At 41.8% G+C, this 16,882-nt stretch overlaps 1 protein-coding gene across 4 annotated transcripts in view; it reads left to right on the forward strand.

The window, feature by feature from the left end:
- Positions 1–16,882, forward strand: part of NEGR1 (neuronal growth regulator 1) — a 740,339-nt gene that overhangs the window by 467,551 nt on the left and 255,906 nt on the right. For all 4 annotated transcript variants that reach the window (XR_007775344.1, XM_050961067.1, XM_050961069.1 and 1 more), the window contains exon 5: positions 8,605–8,725. Coding sequence is in view for 3 of the 4 variants with exons in the window: in XM_050961067.1 (XP_050817024.1) it covers positions 8,605–8,725 (121 nt within the window). In the remaining variant the exon portion in view is untranslated. The remainder of the gene's footprint in view (positions 1–8,604; positions 8,726–16,882) is intronic.

Raw genomic sequence — 16,882 nt, forward strand, 5'->3', positions numbered from 1 at the left:
AGTAGTAAATCTCAGGCCCTCTGCAGCTTTCCGCCAGCTTTCCATTCTAGTCCCACCAGTAGATCTACTGCCGGGAACCTCCAATTCCAGCCAATTCCACCAGCTCCCCTTGACCCCCTTTTTATCCAGGTGCCTCCAGCAATTCTGTTGCCGAGACCTTACTGACCACCCCCCCTCATAGGAGGGATTAAGGTGGCCTCTAATGATGGAGATTCGCTCCCTACCATACCAATCAGAGGAGTCCCTAACTGCCCCCAGCTCATTCAATTACCAAGCACCTCTCCTTAATTCCTTTTCCAAGCCATTTATCCATTCTTTTGTGCCTTAATTTATGGAGTACCTGAACTGAACATCCACTATACACTTAAATAAAGAGTTCCAACATATGGCCTACCGCCCGTCATGCTCTGCATGAACAGAGCCCACCTGAACCTGCTGTGAGGAAGGCGAAAAAACCCCAACTGCACCTGGCCGATATGGTAGTAAGGGAAAAATTCCTTCCCAGCCCCCCTGAACAGGAGCTAGCATAATGCCCACAGCAGATATAGCTAATCACCCAGCATATTTCTGACTGAAATAGGAAAGAAGGGTTGATGCTGCCTATCCTGCTCCAAGAGATGAGGGGAGGGTCCAGGCCCAGGCTGACCTTTTTAAACCCCTCATTCCTAGATGATGAGTCATCCACCACACTGACTGCTTTTCCAATAGTTTTACGTACTCCCTCCTCCCCCCAAGCCAGAAAATATTGCCCTCTTCTCCTGGCCGGCCAGACAATCCCCTCCTCCCCCCCGCCCTTGCTTAAAGTGCAGGGCGGTGATTCTGCCTGCCTTCAACCTCATGAACTACCATTGTCAGTGATTAATTTTCAAGACGATTACACAGCAGGGGGTCAGTACAGATCTTGGCCCCACTACATGTGCTCATAAAAATGGGCACATAATTGCATTTTTCCCAAAATATGATATGCAGTTTTAAAACTGACTTCATTCTCAATTGGTAGAAGTTGTTAAACTCTATTTGTACCAGTAATATCACTATTCCTATAGAATATAATTGAAATAGCCAATGCAGACTAAAAAAGTACACATCCTTGAACCCCTCCTCAAAATAACTGACATCACCAGAATATGTGATGGTGTTGGTTACTGGAAAGTTTTGTCTCTTGTTTAGTAAGACCTGCACAGCTCATCATGCAAGTGCAAAACTCACGGCAATAAAAAGTTTACAGCAGTCCTCATCCTTACTTACTCACTTTGCAAGTTCAGCCTGTTCAGGGGCCAGTCCTGTAAAACTGTCATTAATATATATAATTATTATTTGAATGCTTGATGCTGGTTGTACCAGCAAGTGCTGACTGTCTCCGGCTACAGTAACTCCTCACTTTAAGTCGTCCTGGTTAACGTTGTTTCGTTGTTACGTTGCTGATCAGTTAGGGAACATGCTCGCTTAAAGTTGTGTAATGCTCCCTTATAACGTTGTTTGGCAGCCAAATAACATGCTTTAACCACTGCTTGCATGAAGAGCAGCCTATTGCAGCTAGCTGGTGGGGGCTTGGAACCAGGGTGGACCGGCAGCCCCCCATCAGCTCCCCGCTCCCCTAAGTTCCCTGTGCAGCAGCTGCCCAGCAGGCTACCAGTTGCTGGCAGTTAAGTGGTCCCTCCCCTCACTCCCGTGTGCTGCTCCTGCCCTCTGCCTTGGAGCTGCTCCCGGGAGCCTCCTGCTTGCTGTGCAGGGGAGAGGGGAAGAGGGGAACTAATGCCAGGGTGTCCCCCTTCCCCCTACTCCTGTTCCCCACTTACCCCTTCTCCATATAGAGCAGGGTGGGGACAGGACAGGGATCAGGACAGAGAGAGCTTGCTGGCTGCAGCTGCCATCTCAACTTCCTGATCTTTTTAAAGGCAACGTACTTAGAGTGGTATCAGCATACTTACAGGTGCAATGTGCATCTCTTTCTCTCTTCCACACACACGGTGTGTGTCTCTGTCTGCCATGCTGTCTCCCCTTCCTCCATTCATGCTGCCTTGTAGAGTGTGAGGCTACATTAACAACGTGTTAACCCTTGAGGGCTCAGCCGAGTGCTAGTTCATCACTACGCAGTAAGGCATTCCCCGGGAAATATCCCACCCTCTTCCACACACTGACTTCACCACCTCAACCAAGCTTCACAGTCATCATAGCTGTGAACAGTATTAAATTGTTTGTTTAAAACTTATACTATAGTTTTTTGTCTGGTGAAATTTTTTTTCCTGGAACCTAACCCCTCGTATTTACATTGAATCCAATTTCCCCACACGAATTACTTAACATCGTTTTGGTTAAAGTCGCATTTTTCAGGAACATAACTACAACGTTAAGTGAGGAGTTACTGTACCTCCCTCTAGTCAGGCAGCTGTGTGTTGGGATTTCTCATGGGTCAATCAGTGCTGAACAGTTTTCTTGCTCTTATCCACTCTGCTTTAGTGATAAACTTAAAAGTTCATCAATAAGACCCTAGTTCAGCACAGGTTTTATTTGCTGGAAATTAATCATATTTGTAAATTCCTTTAAAATCCCATTCACTTATGTACAGGGTAAAAGTTGAGCATATATTCACATGCTTTACTGAGTAAGGATGTACCTGAGGTCTTGGCTACACTGGCGCTTTATAGCACTGCAACTTTCTCGCTCAGGGGTGTAAAAAACACACTCCTGAGTGCAGCAAGTTAAGCTAATCTCCACGGGGAGGTGGAGTACCTGCAGCACTGGGAGAGCTCTCTCCCAGCGCTGGCGCCGTGACCACACTCGCACTTCAAAGCGCTATACAGCTGCAAGTGTAGCCATACCCTGAGTCATGATCTAAGGGAGGGAGGGTAAGTCTATAAATTGAATCACAAAAGCTATATGCTAGTACTGATGCATATACCAGTGATATAAAATCCCCTTTTTCTTCATATTGTTACTTCATCTAAATGTTAATCGTATTCTTTTACAATATATATATTAGCAGGAAATAAACTAAATTCATTAGTATAACACATTAGTTATTAAAAAATCCTTTTTATGATTTCCATTTAATGTAAGGAAAGTATTAGCTATTCAGTTAGTGTTTTTTCTTGTCACAGAAGGAGTAAGAGCAGCAGAATTGTTCAGGACAATGAGCAATGTCCAGTACCATCAACTTCAAAAAGCTCAGACTTTAAAAAACTCAGAGAACTAGTAGCTAAGGTCCCATTGGAAGACAATCTAAGGGGAAAATGCATTCAGGAGAGCTGGCAGTTTTTCAAAAAGGCTATATTAAAGGCCCAACAACAGCAAACTATCCTGATGCAAACAAAAGGAAGAATAGCAAGGCTGCATCAGGAGCTCTTTAATGACCTGGACCTGAAAATCAAAAAAGAACCATGGACAAATTGCTAAGGATGAGTACAAAAGAATAGTACAAACGGGTAAGGACAAAATCAGAAACGATAAGGCACAAAATGAGTTTCACGTAGCAAGGAACGTAAAAGGCAATAAGAAGAGGTTCTATAAAGACAAAGAGAAAGAAGTATAAGCCCGCTACTTAACAAGGAAGGAGAGCTAATGAACAACATCAAGAAAGGTTTCAGAGCAGCAGCCGTGTTAGTCTGTATCCGCAAAAAGAACAGGAGTACTTGTGGCACCTTAGAGACTAACAAATTTATTTCAAGAAAGGTGATATGTATAATACTTATTTTGCTTCAGTTTTCAGTAAAAAAGGTAATTGTAACTAGATGTTTAACACAATTTATAATAATTGCACTTATTGCAATAGGTTACCTGCCATTTGGGAGTGACCACTGAGATATATTTATTTATTTTCAATTTCCTAACCTGTGGCTATATAAAATTTCAGCAGTTAGTAAGGGAGGCAACCCAGAAAAGTGTTACTGAGGGCAGCTGGACTTTCCTAACGGAGAGAGATAGAGGGGTCACTCTCTGAGATAAGTTAATAGGCAACAGGAAAAGTGCTTGAGAAGGAAAGTGAGTTAAACAAGAAAGACAGGAAATATTTCTCTAAAAATACCAGCAGGGTTTTAACTCCTGGTTTTAGCTCCTCGGCATGAGCCTGGTGGAACACCCCAGTTGCTAAAGGTTTTTTGTTTTTACTCTTGACAGAAGCGGTAGCAGCACAGAGTGTGACCAAGTGCCCTGCAGTCACAGGTCACCCGGGCCGCTTATAAATGTTGGTCTCTGCATGTGCCGTTGAGAGGTGTGAGAATCCTGTAAGGTGGTGTCTTCAGAGAATCAGAATTACAAGAAAGGCATTCACAGTTGACCTAAACACAAACTGTTTAAAAAGGAGAAATGTGCAGAAACAGTTGATGGTACTTAGCTGAGGAAGTAGATGTCTGCTTTTTATGTAACTGAGGGAAGTTAGGCAATGGGTCTAGGGGTAACAAACAGATGTCATATTTAAACTGTTTTCATTTGGTTGAGTACAACTGAAAAGAAGTTGGGAGTTTATTTATTATCATCAGTCTAGAATTTGGTCTGGATTCTGACCCCAACTCCAGCCCTTACACACTGCTGTGATGGCATATAGGGTCCTTAAAGGAGGTGCAACAGGCCCAGAGGAAATCCCTCTGCACAGTAGCAGTTTAGGGCTTATGTAAGCAGACCTATACTGCTCCACCTTACATGCCTTAGTGTGGGAGTGGGAGTGGGTGAATTAGAGGTGGGAGAGATTATGCTCATAGTGTTGTGCTACAGGAATTCTAAGCTGCAGGGCAACCCAGAGAAACCCAGATACATCTTCCAAAAAATAGTCATCCTGAAAGCTGCTTAAACCTATGCCAGAAGCTATTTCAGTTTTCATGGTAGCCCAGAATTGGGGCAGCACAAAGGTGGCATTTTCCCCCAGTCTTAGACTGAACCTTCTGTGCTGCATCTCTCAACAGAGACAGTACAGATTCTAGTCCCATGAGGGTTACTAGTTTTCCCTACACATATTAGTATGCTTTTCAGTAAAAACATGACACTGATTTTAAATCATGGTAATAGTGCATGTAAATTGAGAATGCCTTTTTATTGCGCAGTTGGAAATCTCGTCACTACCAATTAAAGAGAATGGACTGATTCATTCACTCCCTGTTATTACGGGGAAGAGACAGTTGGAGAGAGTGGTTATGGCTGCTGAAACTAAAGGAGAGAAAAGATCTTTTGGTGGCGTTCACAGCGTGCTATGTATTGGTATGGAAAATAATGCATTCTGTTCAATCCCATCTAAAATTTTACTCTCCTGTGTTTTTTTTATTAGATGCAGGGCTACATCCTTTTATTCCTAGCATCCAAGTTTTCTCTTCCCAGACTCCGAATTAATATAAAATTGGATGAGCTCTCACACATCTCTGGAATACTAATTAATAGTTAATACTTTAGTAAATGGAAGCCCAGCAAGATTGTGTCCAGCGTCACACAGGAAGTCAGTGACAGTCATTAACAGAACCCAGTTTGTTCTTCCCAGTTCTGTACTTTAAACACACCATGCTGTCAAACTATAGAGTCTAATGCCTTTAAGATCCAAAGATCTGGGACAATGTATGGGATTGTGACACACAGGTTCATTTCTGGTTCACTGCTTTGTGTCAACAGCTCTTCTCAGGCCTGACACGTTCACTATACTTCACACACTGTGTCATGATATTTGTATAAAAGGTGACATGTAATATATGGTTTGAAATCTAATAACTCACTGATCATTAATATTCTTGTGTGATATATGTAAATATATTTAAACCAGATATGTCCAAGAAGTGGATAAATGAGTTTGCCCTAGACAAAGGCATGTGTGTTTACTTCTCTGAATAGCCTTCAGTCTTCAGGCAGAGACAATGAAGGCCAATTAACGTTTTAGGTAAACAAAGCTATCAAGTTAACAAGAGGTGGAAAAGTCTGTTTCTAGCAACGAAGAGAAACTTTATCTGGGCTATAAAAACCGGGAAGGGGTCTGAACCTCAAGTGATAAGCAATTGACTCAACTGATTGTATACAGTATTATTATATTATCAAAGTTTTATCAAGTGAGATGTTTTATGAGCGCGTATGACACACTGGTGGTTAATATCTTTGTAAAATGTGTGTATTCACACTATCTGAGGAATTACAAATATGCATCGATATTAGGCTTTCCAGTCAGTGTCCAAACAGAGGGAAAACAGGTATTTCCCAGGGAGGAGGGAACATCACTGGTGTTAACTTGTCTGCTATGTAAATTAAGCATGGTAAAATCAAAACAGTGGAATCTCTATTTACATATAGAGGGATGGGAAGTCCACAGGAAGGGAAAAACAGCATGAGGTCATTCTGCCGCTTGAAATTAGATCATTGAACTTTGGAAGATAAAAGCAGAGCCAGAAAGCCATTTTAGCATCCATCGTTAGAGAGACACAAGGGAACAGAGCTCCTGAAAGCTGAGAAAGATGGGTCCTTCACCCAAAGGGCAGGCAGCGGTTGAAATCTCTGGGAATTGTGTATAGGTGAGAAACTTGCATAGGAAAAAGATATTTCACCTAGGAAGACAAGGGAAGCCAGCACCTTGTATTTCCGTGGAAGTTCCTGACTGAGGCAAAGTCAGCCATGGCTGGAAGGAAGGTAGACTGGTGAGAGAAGTGACCTTGACCTTGCTAGATTACATTTTAGACTTCTAGATGCATGTTTTCACTTTTGTTTGCTTGTAATTATTCCTGTTGTTATTCCTCTTGTGCTATTTTTAATACATTTGTTTTATTTTTACTACAAACTAACTCAGTGCTCTGTTTCAAAGGAAGGGTGTATTTACTTCAGTTAAGTTAATAAGTTGTATTGCGTTTTTGTCTCTTTAAAGACACAATGAACCGTATTATTTCTCTGAGCTGTCCAGGAGAGGGCTGAACACATGGTTTGGGAGAAATTTGGGACTGGGAGTATGTTGTAGTCACCTTGCTGGTTGTAACTGAGGCTGGTGGAAGTCAGAGTAGGGCTGTAGACAGGCTACTGGGGTCAGAGCTGCTGAACTAGGGCCATCTAGAGCAAAAGCGCTCAAAGTGTGACCTGGATGCTTGTACGCTAGCTCAGAGCATCCCAGGAGGGAAGCTAAACAGCAAAGCATTGAGTTACAGGGTAGTAACACAACCCCTCACAGGTCTCGATTGCACTCCCCAAACCCTGTAACAGGGACTCAGTCCAATTGTCACTGAAGTCAATGGAGACACAAACTCCCAGTGACTTCAATAATATCTGGATCATGCCCTTCGTTAGCAATAATTCTTGCCAGGTAAAGTGTCCTTTTAAATATTTGTGAATATACTTAGGGGTAATTTCTGCATTTTATAGGCTATTTTAAGGGTCTATAGAGGTGGAATTTGCATACTAATGCTTGTTTCCAGACATTTTATTTTAGTACATCATAATTCTACTTCATATACTTTTAACGAGATTTTTGTTTGTACTGAGTCATGTCCCTATTGGCACATAAAATAGCATTATGAAACTGACCAGCCTGTGTAAAGAACTTCTTCATGAACCTTCTGTTTAATGTAGCTGTTTCTTTCTTTGCAGAAGTCGGCTCTCATAAAAGATTATGGTCTCTTAAAATGACAAGCTTAAAGATGAGCATGATTATGAAAAAGAATAGAGGGAGGAATCATTTTAGCTAGCTAGCTAGCTAAAAGCAACATCTGGAAAATTGCTTAAAAAATTAATGGAGTTTTATTTATAAGTTGAATGTTTTCTTTTCTATTTTTAAGTATAATTTATATGCATCATGAAATACTATGAAAATATTTTAAAAAAAATCTAAGAAGAAGGCAATTGCTTATCTGTTCATGATTTCCCCATGTTAAACTATTTCCTGTGCAATTTCATGCTGTTTAAGGTTGGATTTTCATAAAAAATGGAGAAATTGGCAATCACTTATCTATCTTTTATTTGTTGCTGTAAATTAAAATATTAATCTTTTAAATGTTTCTTTTGTGCAAAGAGAGCTGCAAAAGAGAGCAGACTAGATTAGGTTGCAACATTTATGTGTATAGTGAATTATAGGAAAAATCAGACTTATTATATATAAAAACCCTAATTATTATAATTGTGAACGTGAGTTCTACCTTTAGTATGTACCGTTCACATTTTACACGCTTTTGGTTTAATCCTCAATCCTTAGACAGACAAAAATCTTAGCAAGTCTGTGGGTATTGTGTCTTCATATGCATGTAGGACCTGCTAGAGTCTTTCCAGTTTCCAATGGGCTTTGTATAAGTCCCTTAAGGATTAAGTATATTTATAGGGTACATACAGTCTTTGGTAAGAAATTAAAATATTTTTGAATAATTCCTAGTGCAACATGCAGTGGACGCTTGTTTGTTCATATCACAGGATTATATGTTTGTTGCCTGAGACACATAGCTAAATAAAAGCTGTATATTATATTCTACTTTCAGGGATAACCTCTTCCATATCCAATTTGAGAAATGTGGTTGAATGGGAGTAGTCCTGTCACAAAAATCAAACAGGAAAATGTAATGTTGATCCATCAGACATGAAAGTAACTTCAAGCATCTTGTAGAAGAAATGAACATATAAATCTGTAGTGATTTTTCTTTAAAATCTGCACTTCAATTTTTTTTTCAGTCGCCCCCACAATTCAGGAACTTAAATCCAGTGGTGTGATGCTAGGAGGTAATGGACTGATAAGGTGTGAAAGCGCAGGAGTTCCTGCTCCAGTCTTTGAGTGGTACAAAGGAGAGAGAAAGTAAGTAACCTGCATGTATTTATTGTATATGTTATATACTGATACCAGTCTAATGCTGTTCTGCATATTATAAGCCTTGTGTTATAAAGAGAGGCATCAGTGGAGTTTGGTGTAGTATGAATGTTCAGTTGATTTACAGTAGGAATATTACGATGAAGAAGCAAAATACTGACAGGGCTTAACTTCTAAGATTGGGTCCATTAAGGTGTAAAGAAGCATTTAAAAGATGCAGTCAGTGTATCTCATGGATAGCTTTGGTTATCATGTGTCTGGTTTTAGATTGGGGGCCTATTATTTTATTCCCAATCCAGTCTCCAAAGTCTTTTCAATTTTTGCAGTGGGCCTGTACTCACGTGCAAACAGATCAGATGTTTCAGCACATCTGAGGAATACCTGATATATTTTAATGACACTGCATTGCACATTGGAGGGCTCCCTACTAAACCCAATGCCTGGGTATCAGACAGTGCAGGAACCAAGTTGTGTGTGCAAATCAAAGTCACCGAAAGAAACAATCCCAGCAGCATGGGAGTCCTGAGAATCCCTCCTACCTACTCAGAAGATGAGAAGGAAGGAGCTACTAGGACAGGGCATCATCACAACCTCTCTGGAGAATGAGGGATGGAAAGCCGCCTCTCTCTCACTGAAACCAAGTGAAACATTGGAAGAGTCCTCTCCCAGCTTTAGGATGAGAAGAGAAAAGCCCAACATTCCCTTCAGCAATCAGAAGGGAAAGATTATTATGCATTGTTGTCAGATGCTATAGTAATGGAGGCTATATAAGTACCTAAGATAGATAGAAAAATCACAAAAAAGGGAAATATTTATTATCATGACAATAGCTGCAGACAACTTTTGAAAGAAGGCTGTTCAACCAAAAGACTGGGGGGAGGGGGACAAGTTCTGTCATTTGTGGTCTGAGGAACAGGTCCAACTCCTGTGAATTGCCATCACTCCACTGAAGTCAGTGGAGCTAGGATTCTTTATGCTAGCTGAGAATCTGACCCAGGGTTTACTTTCTCTCATCTTGCATGTTGAAAATCAATAAAGTGTTTTTCATATTTGTTTTTAGTCCGTTTCATTTTTAGGTGCTTAATGCTACCTAGTTTGAGTATCCCTCTCCTCCACGGCATCTTTCTTTATTTAAAAACAACTGCTTTCATGGCAATATTTTTAATATGAAAACTGTTTTACAGCTCTTGGGTTTATATGAAAGTTTATTTTTACAAAATTTAAATATTGGGGCAAATGTAAGTTGTCAGTGTCTGTTTAAGGCATATGCACAAGGGGACAAAGTGAATGTTCACCTTAGCTTTTGGAATTTCTGGACTGTTAAGTGCTCGCTTTCTCAACTTTAACTTCCCATTAATGCTGGGATTTAACACGGAATATAAATAGGCATTCTTCATAAAAAACAGTTAGAACATTTCTGACTGGCCAGCTGCTCTTCTTGAGATTTGTTCCTCTATGGGAGTATTAGCTGTTCCCTTTGCTCCACAATGTCACAGAATGGTCCTGAATACCATACTCAAATGAGTTGCAAAGTGTTTTTTAATGTGGTGCAACTAACCATGTCTACATCTAAAATTTTGCAGCGCTGGTTGTTACAGCTGTATTAGTACAGCTGTATAGGGCCAGCGCTGCAGAGTGGCCACACTTACAGCAACCAGCGCTGCAAGTGGTGTTAGATGTGGCCACACTGCAGCGCTGTTGGGCGGCTTCAAGGGGTTTCGGGGAACGCGAGAGCAAACCGGGGAAGGAGACCAGCTTCGCCGCGGTTTGCTCTCGCATTCCGCGAACCACCCTGCAAACCGCAGGGAAGGAGACCTGCTTGCTCGGGTTCGGGGAACGCGAGAGCAAACCGGGAAAGGAGACCAGCTTCGCCGCGGTTTGCTCTCGCGTTCCGCGAACCACCGTGCAAACCGCAGGGAAGGAGACCTGCTTGTTCGGGGAACGCGAGAGCAAACCGCGGCGAAGCTGGTCTCCTTCCCCGGTTTGCTCTCGCGTTCCCCGAACCGCCGAGCAAGCAGGTCTCCTTCCCTGCGGTTTGCAGGGTGGTTCGCGGAACGCGAGAGCGAACCGCGGCGAAGCTGGTCTCCTTCCCCGGTTTGCTCTCGCGTTCCCGGAACCACCCTGCAAACCGCAGGGAAGGAGACCTGCTTGCTCGGGGTTCGGGGAACGCGAGAGCAAGCCGGGGAAGGAGACCAGCTTGATTACCAGAGGCTTCCTCAGGTATGCTGGGATACCTGCTTATTCCACGGAGGTCAAGAAAAGCGCTGGTAAGTGTCTATACTTGATTACCAGCGCTGGATCACCAGCGCTGGATCGTCTACACCCGAGACAAAACGGGAGTACGGCCAGCGCTGCAAACAGGGAGTTGCAGCGCTGGTGGTGCCCTGCAGATTTGTACACCTCCTAAGTTGCAGCGCTGTAACTCCCTCACCAGCGCTGCAACTTTCTGATGTAGACAAGCCCTAACAGTAGCAGAAGATGATCTTCTTTTGAGAGAACCTCCTAAATCCTGCTTCCAAAGGTCCACACTTTGTCTCTCCCCCTTTATTATACAAAAAAACTACCATTATGTTCGAGAGGGGTTTTTTTGTTTGTTTGTTTGTTTTTTATGTTTTTTTTTTAACAAGCAATGTTGCGGTACTGTTTGTGTACATTATAGAGTCTGGACTCAACTGGATACTCCTGATTTGATGTCAGTAATATCCATTAAATGCATGGATCTGACTGATTCCCTTATCTTTATGTATGAACTCAGTTTCATGAGAGCAGTAAGACACAACAGGCAATGCATTTCAGGACAATAAAGTCATTGCCGTCTGTCTCTTGCTTCAGTTATAACATCACCTGAGGCTTATTTTAATCATCCAGAAATGCACTACTCTATTGTGTCTTATTGCTTAAGTATTTTTTAGTAATGCTTATGTTAAGTCTAATGGTAAATAGTATTTTTGTTAAAACGTTGTTTATAGACACACTGCAGATACTGAACATTTGCAAAGATTCTAGTATTTTTGAACATTGCAGAACCTTCCCATTTACAAGAAAGTCACTCTTTTTTTTTACTCTACATTGCTGTGTTTCCCAATACTACCCCTGCAAGTATCATCTCTGAAAGATGAAAAATCTATGCAGTACTATGCTAATAAAGCTAATTCCCTGCTGTCACGCACAACTGAGAAATGTCAGTTTTCAAAGGTAATTCAGGAAAAGACTATGCAGAGCGGTGAGCAGATTATTTGTAGGCGTGGCTGAAATCACTTGCAGGAAATGTTAGGGCCCAATTCACTTTCTTCTGAAGTCAATGGAAACACTTCCATTCCTATAATGAGAACTGGATTGGACCCTAAATTAGTGCTGAGTGAATTTAAAAACAAAATTAAGTGGTGGGTTAGTTTGAAAAATACTCAAGAATATCTGTATCTGAAATAACTATGACTGTTGAATTTACAAACTGTTTCATGTACTTGGATCTAAACTTGACAGTGAACAGGTCTTGCAAACACCACACAACACTGAGGAGTCAGGATCCTAAAAACGGAGGCAGCAGAATATAAACTTTCATTTCCATGGGAGGCACTGTGACATAATAGACTCCTGGACTGGACCCAGGAGACATGGGTTCTGTTCCTGGCTCTGCCTCTGGCCTGCTGGATGACCTTGTGCGAGTCACTTTGACCTCTCTATGCATCAATTTCCCCATCTTTAAAGTGGATATAATGATAATGACTGTTCCTTGTAAAGCCCTTTAAAATATATGGATAAAAAGTGTTATATAAAAGCTAGATAGTATTATTATTTATTTAAAAATAACTGTTTCTAGCCTTATAGTTGCAAAGAAAACCTTATAAATTTGCACTATGTTAACCAGTACAGTGCTGTTTTCCTGATCTGCAGACAGATAGCTTCTGTGCCTTTATTGCTGCTCAAAGCTCTCTCAAACAGTGGCAGAGTGAAATTAATAAGACTTTGATCAATTTTAGTGTTGCTGTTCAAAAATCTGGAGAAAAGTAGTGAAACTGTCCCTATCAGTTGCATGTGCTACTTCTTGAGAAAGTTATGAACTGCCAGCAGGTACAAGCACTGGAATTATTCCTTGAAGAGAATGACATGAAAAGGAGGATAAGGGTACAGTAGGAGGAGACTCTTGAGTGGAAGGGCACTGGAGGTAGAGATGGAAAGCTCATTTTCCATTCCAGCAGCTTAAGGGGAATGAAACTTCAGATTCCTCAGGCTCCTTTACTTGCTTGATACAAATGATGTAAACCCCAACAGAGCCTAGAGGCAGCACTCTGGTAGGAATTCCTTTCCCAGGAGCAGGAGAGCTGGGCTTATAGTCAGCTGCATATCATCCTATAATAAGTGCTATATCTCAAACAGAAGTTATGGGCTTGATACAGAAATCACCGGTGAAATTCCATGACTCACCCTAAATGACTCCCAGGGCCTAGAGAGGCACACTCTGCCTCCATTCCCCAGTAGCAACAGCAGCCAGTTCCCCCTTCACATCCAAGGGACTGGTGTCGGAGAAAAACTCAGTTCTCACTTTTTGTTTGGGTGCAGCAGAGTCAGATACTTTATTTTGCTTAGCAGCTACAGCAGGGAGAGAGTGCACTAGGACATAGTCTCCCCTTCCGAGACAGGTGTCTCAATGGGTAAACAATTACAGCAGCATTTATACTTTTGTTACAGACAATAATAAGCAACAGCTGCATTTTGTTTATACATAGGTCATCCTGATATCTTGTTTTTCTCACTTAAGAGACTCCAGTCTACATTTCATATTATCTACACAAGGTCGAAACAACTTCTCACACAGTTCTTTTCCACTCGCCTCGCACAATCCTCGCTTCTACAAATCTCACGTTATTAGGGTTATAGTTAGCCTAACTCTTGCTGACAGAGACTTTCGTACATTAAGATCCTCTACAAATCCCTGTCTGTTCTTTCTCTACTTCCACGCTAGTGCAGTGGGATGAAAGGTGCAAGAGGAACTTGGGAGCACAGAGGAGCATTGACTGGTAAATAGAGTTAAGAGGTACAGGTAGGGGAAACCCACCCTTAGAGGACATGGGAACTGAGGGCAGCTGTGATTGCTGAGGGAGCTATGATAGATGGATAGGAATTTGGAGGTGGGAATAGTCAGGGGGACAGGTTGGAGGTCACAGAAATTCGGGGGTGGGGTGGGGAAATGAACAGGGACAGGGGAGTTCTGTGGCACAGAAGCTGGGGAGACAGAAGAACCTAAAAGAAATTAGATGTGATAGGGATGCTGAAAGTGGCAGAAGCTGAATACACAGAAATGGGACCTGGTGGACCAAACTGGAGGAAACACGGAGAGGGAGATGAGAACAACGGGAGGCAAGACATTAGAAAAGATGATGGAGCAATAGAGATGAGGAGGAGTAGGAGGAAGCAGAGGCAGGAGGAGGGACGAGGAATCAGTGTGGGAGGAAGAGTGAGGAGAATGAGTGAAAGCTGGGGTGGTAGAAACCCCGGAGGACAAAGAGAAAGAGCCGGGGCATTGCAAAGGCTGAGAGCATGGAGAGTGAAGCTAGGAAGCATGAAAATGGAGGCAGGCAAAGTCCAGCAATTATAGGGGCTCGTGGCATGAGGGAGAGAACATGGTGGAAGCAGATAAGAGGGGAGGATGAGAAAGGGAGGAGATATTCAGAGATGGAATGAAGAATGAGGGAGGACAAAGTAAGAGGGATTTTGTGGGGAAGGACAGAATAAAGGGAAAGGATGACTGTCTTAATAGGTAGATTAGGCCTCAGAGACTAAAAGCTCTAACCAAAATATGCTGCTGTCAACACCTGGGAAGCACAAAAGGCAATGTGGCCAGACATCTGGAGAGCTTGAGAGAGGCCAAAGCAGCTTGCCACACCAAAGTCAGTACTTGTAATGCAGATAGGCTTTGGTGTGATAGAACAGGAGTTGTACTGCTTGGAACCTCATGGGGGTAGAGCCTCGTGGCTCTGTTTGGAGGATCTTTCTCTCCTCTGACTCAAACTTTGTGGACCAAAGACTTTCTCTTGTTTGACTTTTTGGGAGATTTTGCGGGGGGAGTTAATATTGTTTTCACATCCATCTGTTGTAGCTGCCATGGTCACTGGCATCTGTTGGGTTTATATGAAAGCATAAAAGACTTTAACACTTACATTTGGCAGGTCTGACCACTGGATTGGGCAATGTAAAACCCAATTCAAAGCCCTTCCTGCAAAGCTTTCTATTAGCTTCTTTGCTGCTGATCACTGGAGCAGTGAAAATGGTCTTTGCAGCACCAAAGTACTATTTAGCACTGAAATTTTGAAAGAAGTACTAAATATATGATGCAATGCTGCATGTAAGTTTGGCATTATGTACATGGTACCTGTTCAAGAGCTAAGTGGTAAGTTTTTGAGGAGCCCAGAACTGCAAAGCAGGAGCATCACAGTTTTTCTGTGGGTGGTGGAGGAAAAGAAGAAAAAGAACGTTGTAATTTCAGAAGGCACATAGCTGTTTACAGTAATATATATTTTGCCTTTCACAAGTCTGGAGGTAAAAATGGATTTTGTTACTATTCTTCTTACCCACAAAACCAAATTTTCAATCCTCTGTTTTTTCTTCAAGTAAGTTATCTTAGTTTGTTCCTGAAATTACAGTGCCCACAAGGCAGTACATAGCCACTGGAATTTGATATATTCTTTTTCAGTGTATGGTATGGCCAATGCACTCAGCCAACAGATATAAAAAACAGTACAGAACTCTTAGTGTGTTGACTTACACTGAGAAGTACACACTGCAATGAAAATCTAATTTATATGCAGGAAAGTATGGTGATTAAATGAAAACTAGAAGCGTTAATGAAATGCAGTAAAATATTCAATAATCAATATGCAGATGTACTATTAATAATGATAGATTTGCATTTTGAGGCATAATATTAAAAGATTGCATCCCTCTCCTGGATTTACAATTCTCTGCTTCCATATATCAAAATTAAAGAGTAACATGTTTATATAAGCCAAAATTCTGGTCTTAATATGAAATATAAGCAATTTTCTGAGTAATCAAGCATAGCTGGTTATTTTCATCATATATCTAACTCTTGTGTCTGACTTGGTTCGATGCAGCTTGTGCATTCTTCCCTACCATGATTAATTATAAAGACTGAAATTTTCCTCTCAACTCAAGTAAAGTCCCAAGGCTGCCCCTCAACCCCAGGATTTTTCTGGACCATTAAAAAAACCTTGATATTAAATCATGTTTGCTATCTCTTATCAGTACAGGTGCTTATCACTACAGTGCCTGCTTTTTACATAGGATGAACTATGTATCCCTTATCTTTGGTGAATCTAGAGAGTGGGAAGACTCAAAAATTGATGTTCATTTGCCTGGAAACACTGTTCCCCTTCTAACTTGGTTAATATCCCTTTCTCCAGTGTGATAGCCATGGTTGTGGAATGACCATAAATCCAAGTAGTTGCTCCTCTAGACACCTGGTTTGTGTTTAGAGAAACAACTACACAACCAATGAAGAGGATCCTGAAAAAGTTCCATGCAAAAGCTTTCCTGTAAAGCAAAGAGAGATGCAGAGTAAAGATAGGAATAATACTGTTTCCCTTTTCCTAATACAGCCCCTTGTTTGGCGTTAGGAGTAAGTAACTCTTTCTGCACTTCTTTACCATTTTTGCATGACAGGGACTAGTTGGAAGCTTGGGACTCTCCAGCAAAGCCAAAACAAAAAAATGTGGGAGAAGTAAGCCTTATTTTGTGCCAAATATCCTGGGTCTTATATCAGTTTGCTTGCAATGTAGGAGGCACTTTGAACTTTATCTCAGGAGCTGGAAACTTCCTCAAACCAGGCGAATCCTCACCTGGAAAGATGCAAACTGGCTGCTTTCTGTTTTCTTTGTGCTGCAGGACAAAGAAAAGTAGAGCAGTGCTCAGCCCTTCAAAGTGGCTGCTCAGGCTGGAGGACCCCTCTTCCTAGGCTTCAGAGCCCAATCTCCAGCTTGAACCATGTCTGTGCATCTAATTGTAGTATGGTAGTGTGAGCCCTGCAAGCCAAGGCCATCAACCTGATCTGGGAAGCTCGCTTCCACAGGCTGCATAGATGCTGTTGTAACCACACTATGATAATTGGATGACTTTGCTTTATACTTT

The sequence above is a fragment of the Gopherus flavomarginatus genome, chromosome 7 (assembly GCF_025201925.1).
Source record: "Gopherus flavomarginatus isolate rGopFla2 chromosome 7, rGopFla2.mat.asm, whole genome shotgun sequence".
Taxonomy (NCBI): Eukaryota; Metazoa; Chordata; order Testudines; family Testudinidae; genus Gopherus; species Gopherus flavomarginatus.